We start from the raw sequence: 15,504 nt of genomic DNA on the forward strand, positions 1-15,504 counted from the left end.
GCTTCCATATTGCTAGTATGACTCATGTAGGGTCTAAAAATCTTTTCAGGTTATCATAACAATCCAGAAGCCACAAAGCTAATTATTGATGTACATGGATCCATGGGTACGCACAGGAGATCTTGGATATTTCAATGAAAAGGGACAATTATTTTAACGACGGTTTAACGCCAAATTCTAATCGAGCGGTAGATTCCCCGACACTAATTATTCTCCTGCACACACTTTCTTTGTTATTGACTCCAATCTCCCACATTTTCCCACTCCCCAAACACAAACACCCCATTCATGGCAAAATCCTTCAATCCCAAGACCCAAACCTACTCATCTCCACGACCGCCCATCCACCTCCCTACCAACCCCAACCTCTCCCTCACCTCCTTCCTCTTCCAAAGCACCTCCTCTTTCCCTTACACCGTCGCTCTCATTGACTCCGACACCGATGAAACACTAACCTTCCACCAGCTCAAACTCCACGTCTCCAAGCTCGCGCAATCTTTGCTCCAGCTCAGCATCGACAAACACGACGTCGTACTCATCGTCGCCCCCAACTCAATCCACTTCCCAGTATGCTTCCTCGCCGTCGTCGCCCTCGGCGCCGTCGTTTCAACCTGTAATCCTTCTTACACCATTCCCGAACTCTCTAAGCAAGTCTCTGACTGTAACCCAAAGCTCATCATCACCGTTCCTGAGCTCTGGCACAAAATCAAAGAATTTAATTTACCTTCCATAATGTTAAGTTCCTCAAACTCTATGAAGCTAAAGTCAAATTCGAAGATTTGGTACTACTCTGAATTGATAAAATCGAACCGGCTTTTTGATTTATCGGCTAAGAATGTCAGACAGAGCGACATAGCCGCCCTTCTGTACTCATCAGGCACCACCGGGACGAGCAAGGGAGTGATTCTAACGCATAAGAACTTCATTGCGACGTCGTTGATGGTGACAGCAGACCAGGACCGACACGGCGAGCCGAGGAATGTGTTTCTGTGTTTCGTGCCGATGTTTCACGCGTTCGGGCTCTCGGTGATCACGTATTCGCAGCTTCGGAGAGGGAACATGGTGGTTTCGATGGGGAAGTTTGAGCTCCACAAGGTGTTGGGGGCGGTGGAGAAGTACAAGGTGACTTATTTGTACGTTGTTCCGCCGGTGATGATTTTGCTGGCGAAGCATATAACTGCGGTGAAGAAATACGACTTGTCGTCGTTAATGCGGATTGCTTCGGGTTCTGCACCTTTGGGGAAAGATGTTATGGAGGAGATTGCGAGGAATTTCCCTGGGGTTTGGATTACTCAGGTAATTTATTTTTTTAAAACGGAAATACAAAGTTATAGGTACAAACAAAAATTTTTATCGTCAGGTGTTATCTATGACTTCAATCTTTCAGTAACTCAGCTATAAATATAGTTAAATAGCAAATCTACTTCAAGAAGACTAAATCTAAAACATGGGTAGTCAAAGTTCCTAAAAAAATTTATTTGAACCAGTCGTGAGAGATATGCCGAAATTTCTGATCTAGTCTAAAAAAAACTCAAAAAAAAAAAAATGAAAGGTAGAGAGGATAGGAGCGGGGAGTAGAAGGAGAAGGGGAGATCCCACTCTCAAAACTGTTTTATGAGGAGTTAACCTTGTGTGTTACTTGAGTAATGATGTTCTTCGATTACACAGTAAAACTTTTATAAATTGATGTGGCACAACATGATTGGATATAAGATAAATTTAAATTTTGAGAAATTCAATCATTTTGTATCACATCAGTTTATAAAAACGTGTTTATAAGCTTAGCATTTTCTGTGCATTATTGGTAGTATTGTTTTGCAAGAAAGCTTCATCTTGATGTGACGTGCTTCATGTCTTATTCTGGCATGTATGCAGGGATATGGTATGACAGAAACATGTGGAACCATTTCAACAGAAGATCCAATGGAACAATCTCCACTCTCTGGATCAACTGGAACACTTGCTTCAGGAATTGAAGGCCAGATAGTCTGCACAGAAACATTGAAGCCTCTTCCCCCTAATCAATTGGGAGAAATATGGGTTCGAGGACCTAACATGATGCAAGGTAGAAACTTTTAAATTTTCATAATAATTTTTTTTTGATAACTCTTAAATAAAAATATCACTAAATTGCAATGCTTTCATATATAGTAGAAACTCTCTTTCTTGTGATATAAAATAACTGAATTATAATGCTTTCATTGCTAAATCTCTTTCTATGTGGAATTTCGCAAATAAATAAACTTTAGGGTTAAACGCATTTTTAGTACATGTAATTTAAAGACTTTATTTTAAACCACTTCGGTTTCATATCGTATCCTAAATGGTAAAGATGGTACTTCTGTTCAACTTCCATCCATAGAATTAACAAAAATCCATGTGGCCAAAAGATGAGATGACACATGGCCATTTGCTCATTAAAAAAAAAAAAAAAACAAGATAACGTAATCTTGAAAATAATCTTATATCACTTAGTTTATTATTATATATTCCTTGTCTTATAGCTTCCATATTGCTAGTATGGCTCATGTAGGGTCTAAAAATCCTTTCAGGGTATCTTAACAATCCAGAAGCCACAAAGCTAACTATAGATGGACAAGGATGGGTACACACAGGAGATCTTGGATATTTCAATGAAGAGGGACAATTATTTGTTGTCGACCGAATAAAAGATCTCATCAAGTGTTATGCTTTCCAGGTTACTTGTTTCTTCTATATTTCTATGAAATCATGGCAAAACTCTGTTGATTTCTTCTACTTATGTGGAGGAATATTCATTATTCCAGCCTCACAAATGAGCATGAATGTTTTTTAGGTGGCACCGGCAGAGCTTGAAGGGCTGCTGCTTTCTCATGATGAAATATTAGATGCTGTTGTGATACCGTAAGTAGGAGAATCATAGAGAATCCTTTTTCCCCTGCTGCTATTGCCTTTATCTTTGAAATTAACACTGCATCAAATCAAAGTTATATCTTAATTTCTATTTGTAGATTCCCCGACACTAAAGCTGGTGAGGTCCCAATTGCATATGTTGTTCGCTCACCAAACAGCTCGCTAACAGAAGATGATGTCCAGAAATTTATTGCCAAGCAGGTAAGGATGGGGTGGGGGGCCTGAAAAATGCTACAGCTAGCATTTATCTCAATCTTTTTTTCATATATCTTCACCATTTTATTTTTTTTATTTTTTTAAAAAAATTAATAATTGGATATGTAGAATCCACTAAATGAAGGTGTGGGCCCTACTTTTTATTTCCTATTTTTTTATTATTTTTCTTAGAGGTGTGTTTGCATGGTGATAAAGCACTTCCATCATATAGAGTGAATACTATGGGTCATTTTGTGACTTTTTTTTGGCAATTATAATTTCAAAGTAAAAAAGTTTTGATGAGTTTATTTTCCCTCTACAGGTTGCGCCGTACAAAAGATTAAGGGCAGTAACTTTTGTGAAGAGTATTCCAAAGTCAGTTTCAGGAAAGATTTTGCGAAGAGTGCTCATGGAGAAAGTCCAATCCAATATATAAAGGTACCAAGCTTCTCATAAAGCTCCTGCCCCCCTTCAAGCCTTAACCAAGGCAGTTGGTACTCACAGACTCACAGTACTCTTCCAATTAAGCTTAATGTTTATGCAATGACATGTAAAGGTACCAAGCTTCTCATAAAGCTCCTGCCCCCCTTCAAGCCTTAACCAAGGCAGTTGGTACTCACAGACTCACAGTACTCTTCCAATTAAGCTTAATGTTTATGCAATGACATGTATTTAGTTGGTATGTTTAAGCAATCATGGAGAGGTTCAGAATGTACCGTCAACCGTGGGCTCTTATTGTTTTATTGTATATAATTGGAACAAAAAAAGATTAAATTCACTTTACCCGATTTTTCAATTCGAACTCCAATGCTTAAAAATTGACAATGTACCCCTAATGTTTCAAAAATTTTCAATTCAGACCCTTCGTTACAAATTAACATCTAATTGGACGGAAATCATCTTACATGCATCTTGCGTGGAATTTTAATGCCCTCTATTTTAATTTTGCCCTCATTAAAACCTATGAAATTACGTAATTATCCTTAATTTCAAAGATTTTAATGAAGGTAATTACGATTATAATTTAAAATCTCAAATCACCCAATAATATTATCAAATTATAATTTCTCATAAAATCAAGGCTTATGATATAATAATCTCAAACCAATTTTCATACCTATAATATTCATGTGATCTCATAAATTCCTCATGAATAAATATCATTACCTAATATGAATATTACAATAATCTTTATCATCAAAGTAATCTCTTTAAATGAGGGTTTTAAAATATGGAGCGATACAAAGGCTAGGCTGTTGTTCCATGTCCATAGCATGTTTCTGCACTGTAACATCTTTTGTAAAGATAACAAACCTCCTTTCCAGAACCAACTTGCCGCCAACTTGCCAACTCTGCAGAGTGAATTGAGATTTCCGACTGCCTCAAGCGTTAGACATCTAACCTTTTTCTTTCTTTTTTCTTTTTTTTTTTAATTTGTTTTTTAAATTGAAGAAGGGAGATATTAAAGAGAAATTCAAATTTGAGGTGTTAACACTAAATTTAGGATGATAAAATTCATTTTAGGTGATACCATCCCTAAATGGTTAACCTTCCACCCCTAGATTTTAATTTTAAATCCAAAAATAAATTGAGGCATTAGAAACTAAATATTAACTCATAAAAATTTTACAAAAACAAAAATAACAAAATCTAGCAGGACTAGGAAGAGAGATTTTTCTACAAATTTTTTTTTTTTTTAATAAAACCACGTTTGACTTTGACAAACACTTGTCTGACTCTTGGCAGCCTGATAGCAAGACTCCTGCAGATTTGCACTTTCTTCTCCTTGATTCATATAACCGCCGCTTCTCCTTTTTTGTTGCATCCTGCTTATGTGACCTCTGAGTTCCAAGGGCAATGCGCCACTGTCGAGGTAATAAGGATGGATCTCTATGTGGGACAACAAATCACCACACAGACATCCACTCTAATTCATCACCAGTTACAATGTTCGAACATCCGATTACCGTCAATTTCTTTCGACCAGTCAATGTTATGAAATGTTAGATCGAATAGTCAAGAATGCTTATGAGAATTGCTTGGGAATCCATTGATAGTTACTTTGCCATCCAATCAATTTAATTAGAGATGCAGCCACAACTTAAGGGTATATTTGTTATCTAAAAAATAAATCTGCCTAAGATGACTATCAATTCGAATGAGAAGAGAAGAAATCAAGATAATTTATCATTGTTGTGCTCAAGATTGTTGAGATACCTTAATGGGATTTTCTGGCGCTTTAGATGAGCGGCGATTCTTTTGCCTAACAAAAATCTGCAATAAAAGAAGAACATGTAAATTAAAGTGGCCCACTACTGCTCAATCATGACATTTATGTTGATGAACTACAACACATCTCATGTCTACATGACATTTTCTTTCAGAACTTGTAAGAAGTAACAAAAAGAACAACTCCTCTACTCATAAGGCGCATGAAACTTTAAAACTGATTGCAATCATTATTCAAAAAAAAAAAAAAAAAATTATCATATTCACATCCATTACCAAATGAAAAAACTCTTAAAAAGTAGCTCTACAAAATATCAAATACACACACTCAGCCAAAAAAAAAAAAAAAACCCACCTCTATCAGCAATGGTTAACCAAACAGCTAGTTATGGGAATAGGATGTATTCAATGGATAACTTGTGCCACCACCAATTGTTCCAATGTGGAGACAAACGAAGAGGGGATTGGTCAGGACTGTGGATTCTTAGTTTAATAAACAGCAGGTTACAGGCAATGAGGGCTTTAAGGCGGAACCAGCCCAAACGTTAATGAGCTTAAAAAGTGCTTTTAATACTTAAAAAATTCTTTCAAGCAAAAAAAATGTTAGTTTGGTAAAAAGCTTTTTTTTTTTTTTTTTTTCTCAAAACTGCGTTGTAGGGGAAGCTTGAAACTGAGGTTTTTTCTACAAAGCTCTTTTAGGCTTTTTCTATAGACAAAAGCTTTATTTCCCAACACAATCCCAAATAGGTTCTAAGTAGCGTTTCTAATCCTAAAAATTATATGGATTAAGAAACTTATACACATGAAAGTACTTTAATGAAATACATTACCAAAGCTATCAAGGAGACAATACCGGAGTTCAGAAATACATTACCATATTCCAGATTAGCAGCTTAAGTCTCTCATGAATCTTTGCCTTCCATAACTTATCCCGAGCTTTGGAGTCAAGAGGAACATTAGGTGAGGGACTCTCTTGGAGGACATTGTACACCGATTTAACCGTAAAATTACTGACCGGAATCCAGAAGATCATTATCATCAGTGGAACTTCGAGAAACATGAGTATTGAAAATATTTCCCACCCAGCTTTGGCCAAAGAGATGAGTAATCTTCTTTTCATCCCAAGAACTGAGGTTGGGAAGCAGTAGAGCTGAGGATTAATCTTCCTCTCTCTCTCTCAAGTCTACGGATGGTCTTCGAGAAGAAGTGGTCTAACAATGGCATTATATGTTTGTCTATCAGGGATTACTCCCTCAAGCATCATCTCATCATGCAATTCAATCACCTCCTCTGGACCGCGATACTTACTGAAATGGGTGACAAGAGTTGTGTACGTTATGATATCAGGAACAATTCCACGCAGAACCATCATCTTCATAAGGTCTTTTGCTTGTTCAAAACACCCAAACTTGCACAAGAAGTTGATTAATGTATTGTAAGTAACTCTGTTTTCAAAAATCCCCACCTTTCTCATTTCCGAAAACAATGTAAAAGCCTCATCAGTCTTCCCACAGAGGCAATAGCCATTTATCAAAGTATTATAGGTTATGACATCAAGTACACCCATCCTCTGTAAAATATCTATCAAAAGTTTCGCAACATCCATTGATGCCTTTTTGCATAATCCATTTATAACAGAATTGTATATTACCAAGTTTGATTTTTCTTCCACCTTTATCATTCCATCATAAACCTGAACTGCACCGTCTACATTCCCTTCCTTGCAGTACCCATCAATCAAGCTACCATAGGTAACAAGGTCAGGCATTAAACCGTGAACAAACATACTGCCCAACAGTTGCTTGGCTCCTGCTAAATTATTGTTTCTGAACATATAATTGATGAGAATGTTGTGAATAAAAGCATCTGCAATGAGGTTCTTTTCAATAATCTGGTTATTAAGTTTAAGAGCTTCAGTCACATATCCATTTCTGCAAAGCCCCTTCGCAAGGATTGAGTAGGTAAATTGATCAGGGCATATACGCTTATCAATCATGTCAGACAATAGAAAAGAAGCTCCCTCCATATCTCCTTCCTTATAGAGCCAATGGATGACTGTATTGTAAACAACAGTATTAGGAATCAAGCCCCTCTCCACCATTTCATTACACAACTTAAAAGCCTCATCCAAACTCCCTCCTCTTGCATACCCATCTATCAAAGTTGCGTAGGTCCTCTCATTGGACTCAATACCCATCTTAGTCATTACATTAAGCACTTCTTCCGCCAATGCTACACTCCCAACCTTGCAAAACCCATTTATGACACAATTGTAAGTTACTGAATTGGGTTGTACACACCCCCCTGACATCACTCCCATCTTCCTCACAAGCTTCAAGGAAAGTTCCAAGTCACCCATCTTACAAGCTCCATCTATGATCATGTTAAAAGTAACAATATTGGGCCAAATTTTGTTCTTCAACATCCGGTAGAATGCTGAGATTGCCTCAAGTAATCTACATTCCTTACAAAGAGCATGAACAACCAAATTGAAAGTATTCACATTTTCAATATACCCATATGAAATAATTTCCTTATACAACTTCCAAAATCTATCAATCTCATTCAACTTCAAAAGGTGACCCAAAAAGTTATTCCAAGCATGAATTGTAACCCAAACACCCTCCATTCTCAGCTTCTTGATGACTTCATAAGCACCATCAGTGGCCCCAAACTGAGTGCAAGCCCTTACCAATGCATCAAACACTGCCGGACTTGGATCACATCCTTCATAACTATTAATCAACCCTTCCAAAATCTCCAACGGAGGGACACCACTTTCACACATTAAGTTCCGCATAATAGCCAAGGCATCATCAAATCTCCTTGAGTTGACCAACAATTGAATTACAGTGCAACAAGATTCCAATGAGTGTGAAAATCTCTTCTTCTCTCCAACCCAATTGTAAAAATCTAAAGCTAAATGTGACGAGTTCCGAAATTTGTGAATGACACGGCATACTAATGAATTAGTAAGGCTCGGAGACATTTGTTCCAAGAGTTTCCATCTCCTCTGCTTTAAATTAACACAAATTGCTCTAAAGAAAATCTCCTCGGTACTTGGATTTGAGAAGTGCTTACCAACGTGAAAAGCTCTGCTTATGAGAGTACCTCTTTTGGGTAAACAGAAACTTAGAAACATAGAATGCCTAAAACCCGGTTCATCCAATGGCCTAATACCTGCAATAATGATCAACGCAATGGAAAATCAAATTACTGTAGCGTATAATTCAATATCCTTTCTACTTATCAAAAAAAAAAAAATCGATATCCTTTCTCCTCCTTTGGAATTATGAGCAACACTCCCCACCCCCCCCCCCCCCAAAAAAAAAAAAAAAGTTTGCACAAAAACATAGAACGTTTAAAACCCAGGTCCCAAATGGCCTAGTCTTCTTATCTTATCTTATATCTTTATTGAAGTTTTATCTTTTAAATCAATTCATTTTTGTGCTGACTTATGTTTATATATAGTGTTTTATCTACCTTCAGAGTGGTTTAACGAATTGAATGAATGACCAAATCTATCTTATGTACGAATTGAATGAATGACCAAATCTTTCTTAATCTTTCTTATGTTTCTGTATAGTGTTCTTAAGTCTACTTTAATAATGAACGAACGTATTCAACAAACCCGCAGATATAAGACCATTCAGAGAAAAGAACACTAACTGAGAAAAGAGAAGTTCATGATAAAGATATGACCTTCCCATAAATAGTTTCAAACCAAAAGCCATATAATTTACACGTGTGACAGTGTAATATACAGATATAAGACCATTCAGAGAAAAGAACACTAACTGAGAAAAGAGAAAAGTTCATGATAAAGATATGACCTTCCCATAAATAATAAGCCAACAATCTTTGGTGCTGTTGTGTTTTGCCACTTCTTCAAGAACGTGAACCTTCGGATCTGAGGCCATTTTTCAGTCAAGTTTTACTTTAGCTAGGCCCATGTTTGGCTGCTGAGTACCACATTTTGTGCAATAAAAATGTTAATACAAGTAATTTTTTCCAAAATTATGTTTTTCCTGAATAACATAAAACCAAATACACATATAACTACGCAATCAGTTTTAAGTGAACAAACCCATCCCAGAGTCGACTCCAATTCCGGCTTGCAACTACAAAAGATTCCATTTTCCGCCGGGCAAGTGCCGGAAACAGCATGAAACCATAAACAACAAAACACCCGACAGACTAAAAGGCAGTTTGCTGCATACCCACCAACCACAAAAGACACCATTTTCCACCGGCCAAGTGCCGGAAACAGCATGAAACCATAAACAACAAAACACCCGACAGACTAAAAGGCAGTTTGCTGCATACCCACCACAGGAACTTGCACAAAAATAAGTACTTTACTCTTCTTCTAGACAATTGAACACAAGAAATTTGGTTTTGAAAAGAAAAACGAGAGGAAATTTTGGACAAATTAACAAATACCCATGAACGATTTACCTGAATAGAGTCAAGTCTAAGAAGCAAATCCATGACTTTGTGACAAAGCGCGTCAAAATCGCTCTCTCTCTCACTCCGTGTTCTTTGTGAAATACTAAGGAAAGAAGAAAGAAAGAAGAGAGAAGGATATGTTGCGAGTGACGGCAAAGAGAGAAGAAAGTGAAAGAAAAAGAAAAAACCCTACCACCGTCTCGCGGAATAGGTATTCAGTAGGAAAATGAAGAGATATTACTAGAAATTGAAGAAATTAGAATGAAATAATTATTCTAATTCTTACCCGGGGTGGCTGCAGATAGAGTTGACAATTTTGACACGACCTGTGAGTCTGACACGAATTTAACATATATTGAGTTTGGGCTTATCGGGTTCGGTTCTTAATCAGGTCACTCGATTAAGACCCGATTAACAATCATGTCTGGCAGGTCAACTCAGCGGGTCAACGGGATGACCCACCAGACCCGTTTAAAAAAAAAAAAAAAAATCTAAAAAATCCTAAAAACTAAAGCCCCTAAGTTCCTAACCCACCCCTTCCCCACCCCCCCCCCCCCCCCCCCCCAAACCCGCATTTTGGACTGGAGAGGCCTCCAGTTAATGGCCAGGAGAACCTAGGGCCATCCTCATGCCATGGGCCACCCCCAAAGGCCATATAAAAAAACTGAAAAAAAAAAATATATATATATATATATATATATATATATATATATATAGTTTTTATTTATTTTTAAAATAAAAAATAATATTTTAATAGGTGGGACACGTAGCATGAGGATGGCCCTAGGAGAATCCTGCCATTAACTAGAAAAGGACTAGAGAGGATCTGGATCCCCCAAACCCATGCCGCACCTCTCTCTCTCTCTCTCTTTCTCTCTAAAATTCTCTTCTCGTCTTCCGCGCCTCTCTCTCTCTCTGTACTCTCTGTCTTCGAGTCTCCGTCTCCAGTATCACGATTAACACCTTCACGGTATGTCTCTCTCTCTTCCTCTGATTTTGTTTTTCATTTTCTGTAGTATTTTACTTTTCATTCTCTCACAGTCTTCTGTTCCGCTCATTTGTCTCACGATTCACAGATAGATCCAAAGTGGAAAAGAATAATTTATTTTGCTACCTTTAGTTTTGTCTATTTGAATCAATTACTCCGAGTTAATTTTGGAGTTCTTCTGTGCTATTTGTGAAGTATTGGTTGGTTGGGAAACAGTTGCTTTGTCTTGCCATAATTTTTTGTATCAATTAGGTTTCTCAAATCTAATTGACATTTTTATGTGAAGGCAGCATTCATCTGGGTCGTTATTTTTTCAATCTTATGATTTCCACTTTGCTTGTATGATTGAATGCTAGAATAATCTTAATAGCTTTCATAAATCTATTTTGAAATTTTTTTCTTCAACATTTCGTTTTCTTTATAACCAAATGGAGAATGTTTGGCTGCAGTGCCTAGGAGTTTTGGTTTGTGATAGAATTTTCTATGTGGTTCCCTATTTTGGCACTTAACATGGATCTTGGTAACCCAGTCATTAATCTGAAGATGAAATTCTCAAACCTTAAAATGTTTAGGGAAGTTGTTAGGGTGTATAACCTTAAGAGGGGGAAGGACATTAGATTTTTAAAAAAAAATGAAAGCAACAGTTGCATAGCGGTATGTAGAGATGCCAAATGTAAGTACCGTGTATATGCAAGAAAGATGCTTGATGAAGACTCATTTAAAGTTATATCTTTACAGGCTAAACACATTTGTGTTCATAAATACAGAAATACAACAGTCAACTCAAGTTGGATAGCCAACAAGCTAATTGAGAAGTTTAGGGTTCAGCCCGACATGCCTTTGGGTGTAATCCCATATGAAGTGAAGGATAAATTGAGTGTGGATGTAAATCCAAGCATGATGTATAGAGCTAGGAAGGCCAAAAATAAGATATATGGTAAGCTTGAGGATCAATATGGGAGTCTATGAGACTATTGTGAAACCTCGAGGCATACTAACAGTGGAAGTTGTGTGTTGATGAAAGTGGACAGACCAAACCCAAATCTGGCTCCAAAATTTTGAAGAATGTATGTTTCTCTGGCAGCCATGAAGGCTTTTTAGAGGGTTGTAGGCCTGTCATGGGGGTAGATGGGTACTTTCTAAAATGACCATTCAAGGGCCAACTCCTTTCTGTAGTTAGGAACAATAATATGTACCAAATTGCTTTTGCGGTTGTTGAAGCTGAGACCAAAGACAGTTGGATGTGGTTCCTTGAAACCCTAGTGTCTGATCTTGGTACCCATGATAGGCATGCTAGGCCTACATTCATTTCAAATCGTTAGAAGGTAAATTTTTTGTCACACTTAAAGGATTAATTCAATTTGTTTGATTATTATACGTACTTAAGGTATTATTATTATTTTGCAGGGTCTTATGCCAGCTTTTGCAGCTGTTATGCCAGTGGCTGATCACAGGATATGTGTTAGGTATTTATATACCAACTTTATAGACATTGGGGGGCATCAAGGATTGGCACTAAAGGATCAATTATGGGCTGCAGCATCTTCATACAAGGAGTATGATTTCAATGGTCATATGGATGAGTTGAAGAAAATGAATAAAGATGCCAACAAATATTTGAACAAAATTGACCCAACTACTTGGTCTAGGGCACGGTTTAGTGACTACCTAAAGTGTGACCTGCTAGTGAACAACATCTGTGATTGTTTCAACTCATACATTCTGAAGGCTCATGACAATCCCATTTTGACTATGTTGGAGATGATAAGGAAGAAGTTGATGAGGCCATATCAAAATAAGAGGGAAGGGATAGAGAAATTGAACGGGAAGTTATGCCCTTAGATTGCTGCAAAATTGGAAGCAATTGGGTTAGATGCAATGGGTTGCATTGCTCAGTATGCTAGTGATTTGATGTTTGAAATTACTTGTCTGGAAAACAAACAGTTTGTGGTAGACCTTAGTAGAAGGAGGTGTGATCGCAGGCAGTGGGAACTTACTAAAATCCCATGTCCCCATGCAATGGCTGCTATACTTTCCGATTGTGGGGAACCTGAGGATTATGTTGATGAATGTTTTACTATAGAGACTTAGAAGAATGCATATGCTCTAGTTATATACCCAATGCCTAGTGAGGAACTGTAACGACCCCGATGGGCAAGTCAATTAACTAGTAATTGATTTCATGGTTCGTCTCGTAACCCTATTCCTTATGGGACAAGACTCAGGGATTTTAACCTCTCATAGACGAGAGACCTTGCTCTGATACCAATTGAAAAACGCTTAATGACTCCAAAACCTCAATTTATGCAGAATTAACAGATATCAATCAATATGCAAACAATTCAAGCACCAAAAATGTGTAAAGCAATAAAGTAATCAGATACAAATATTTTGGTGACGAAGAGGAAACCTTTTAAAAAACAATCTAAAAGTAAAACCTCTTTGGAGCAGCCAAACCCAGGAAATCACTATCAAAAGATTATCCAGGCATTACAGACACTAGGAACAGTTACAACCCTTTGCAAGACCTTGACTCTGTAAGATCGATAAGCCTACAACTCGTCTCCTTGCTCACAAAATTCTTCAAAGTGATTCTCCTTTACCGGACCCTTTCGATAGACTTCTCAATCAAGCACCACGAAACTAACAATAATCCTTTAAGAGGAGTAATCAGGCTCACACAGATTTTCTCTCTAAGCACAGCCTCTCACGAAACCTAGGGTAGAATTCCGTACATCTCTCTCTCTCTATAAAGATGTATATAAACCCCCGACAATACCCTAGACATGACACACTAAAAATCATGTTTTGGGGTGTAAAACTTACGGGGTGTCCGGACAGGTTAATGGGATGTTCGGTCAAGGCCTTGCGGAGTAGAAACTGAGTTTCTGGAACTGCTGTCCAAACATGGGAAAGGCCTGTCCGGACAAGGCATGCAATGGGTGAAACCTGCATTCTGGAAATGCTATCCAGCCTTGATCAACAGCTCCGATCGATGGGCGTTTGTGGTCCGATTGAGCTGAAACTTTGTAGGGATGTTCATGACACGTGAATCCTCATTGTGAACGGTGGAGATTGGATTCTAAGTATTCTATACTAGTATTTGAGCTCCGTGGACAGCAGCCTCTGTATTTTGGAACCGAATTAAGCCAACAAGATACTAAAAGACTTATTTTTGGGGAAAAAAGATTTCACATGTTTTGAGAAAAAAATTTATGAGCACATTAGCATGTTTTTTGTGAGGCATGATGTTTAAACATAAGCATGTTCCTTTTGAGATTGGTGGATGATCTATTGATGAATAACTTTGGCTTGTAAGATATATATATATATATATAATAAAAATAAAAAAACAAAAGAGAAGGAAAAAGAAAAGAAAGATCATGTTGAGTTTTTCGCTGAGTAACCGGAACTCTTGTCTCATTAAGCATTGATTATTCGCGTCAAAAGGTATGAAGTTCAGTGTTGATTTAAGAAATGGCTAGTCTGGCTTCATAGCCTTTTTGACTTAAGTTAATAAGCTCTTAGGGATGTTCTACATCTAGTGCCTTAAAGCCACTTGGCTTGGGAGTTATTGGGCTAACACTTGTTACATTGGTCAATTAGAAAGCTTAAGGGAGTTAGACATTGCAGAGCCTGTAAAAAAAATAAATACATATCTTGCCTTGGTTGTTTCATATGTTAGGGATTCTTACAAATTTTATGGAACTTGTCTTGAGTTTAAGTTGAAAGCTTCATGTTTATATGCTAAATTTCACTTTGCACTTTTCAAAATATATGATGTCTAATTTGTCCATTTATGAGTAATTGATTATGGATTTCATTTTGATTGTGATGATAGTGTTTGTCTGTTTAAGCTTGCTCATAAATAAGAACCATGGTTTGTGTGAAAATTCTTTTTTAATGACAACATAGTGCTTCAATGTTTGTGGGTATCATTCTTGTTAAACCCTCACGAGACTTCACTTGTCCTCTAGGGATGCCTAGGGGTTTAAAATGCTTGTTGTATATGCTAAATGCAACCATCTCTCCCGCGAAAGAGGATTTTTTTTTTTTTTCATTTTTTTTTTCTGTTTTGTTTTGCTAAAGGACTAGCAAAAGTTAATTTTGGGGGTGTTTGATATGTGCCAAATATTCCATATTTGGACCCTTTAATTTACTTTTGTTATTCCTTTAGTTGTGGTATTATATGATATTCTGGGTTAGTTTTGTGTCTTTAGTGTTTGTAGGTTGCTATGGGAAAACTGCGGGATTTATATGAAAATTTGCACACTTTGGAGAAACAGCTAACGGACCTGCGATCGAGCGCATACGTGCCCAGTCCAAAGCTCATCGCACCACGCATGTGTGCACCGCATAGGAGAAGTGATGCTCAAGTGCGCTCGAGCACACTAAGTGTGCAATCGGGCGCACCTGTCCGATCTGGCGCCCGATCTGGCAGTAGTTTTAAGTCTGAATTCAACTTGTAAAACCCTAGTTTTAAGTCTATAAATAGATAATTATTAGATGAGTTTAGGGAGGCTGCGAATTTCGAGATTTCAGAGGAGAAAGAAGAGAGTTTTAGGGTTTTATAGCTTTTAGATCTCAACTTTGTGATTCCATATTTGTAAGTACTCAATTTTCCATTATGAATTCAATTAATCTTGTTTTGTCTTTCAATAACATGAGAGGTTAAACCTTCAACTAAGGTTGAAGATGAATCCTCACTTATGATTAGTACATCATTCCTTGTATGTAATGTTTCCTAATTT

General features: G+C 37.3%; 2 protein-coding genes across 7 annotated transcripts; one reads left to right on the forward strand and one right to left on the reverse strand.

The window, feature by feature from the left end:
• Nucleotides 1–139: 139 nt before the first annotated feature.
• On the forward strand, nt 140–4,115 carry LOC132191323 (putative CoA ligase CCL10). 2 transcript variants are annotated; one of them, XM_088510972.1, is made up of 6 exons: nt 140–1,296; nt 1,876–2,065; nt 2,553–2,698; nt 2,816–2,883; nt 2,991–3,093; nt 3,410–4,115. In XM_088510972.1, the coding sequence occupies exons 1-6, from the start codon at nt 289–291 to the stop codon at nt 3,521–3,523; spliced, it is 1,629 nt and encodes a 542-aa protein (XP_088367098.1). In that variant the 5' UTR covers nt 140–288; the 3' UTR covers nt 3,524–4,115. The 2 variants fall into 2 exon arrangements, with proteins under 2 accessions (XP_088367098.1, XP_088367099.1); XM_088510973.1 differs by lacking the exons at nt 2,816–2,883; nt 3,410–4,115 and having other exon boundaries at nt 2,991–3,087.
• Nucleotides 4,116–4,218: 103 nt separating this feature from the next.
• On the reverse strand, nt 4,219–9,951 carry LOC132191321 (uncharacterized). Of its 5 annotated transcripts, XM_088511328.1 has the most exons (5): nt 9,775–9,951; nt 9,150–9,278; nt 6,191–8,496; nt 5,305–5,361; nt 4,219–5,063 (listed from the first exon to the last, which is right to left on the reverse strand). In XM_088511328.1, the coding sequence occupies exon 3, from the start codon at nt 8,456–8,458 to the stop codon at nt 6,500–6,502; it is 1,959 nt and encodes a 652-aa protein (XP_088367454.1). In that variant the 5' UTR covers nt 8,459–8,496; nt 9,150–9,278; nt 9,775–9,951; the 3' UTR covers nt 4,219–5,063; nt 5,305–5,361; nt 6,191–6,499. The 5 variants fall into 5 exon arrangements, with proteins under 5 accessions (XP_088367454.1, XP_059462258.2, XP_059462257.2 ...); XM_059606275.2 differs by having other exon boundaries at nt 4,219–5,361; nt 9,150–9,275; XM_059606274.2 differs by having other exon boundaries at nt 4,219–5,361.
• Between the last annotated feature and the right edge of the window lie 5,553 nt (nt 9,952–15,504).

The sequence above is a fragment of the Corylus avellana genome, chromosome 10 (genome assembly GCF_965113065.1).
Source record: "Corylus avellana chromosome 10, dhCorAvel1.hap1.2, whole genome shotgun sequence".
NCBI classification, from domain to species: domain Eukaryota; kingdom Viridiplantae; phylum Streptophyta; class Magnoliopsida; order Fagales; family Betulaceae; genus Corylus; species Corylus avellana.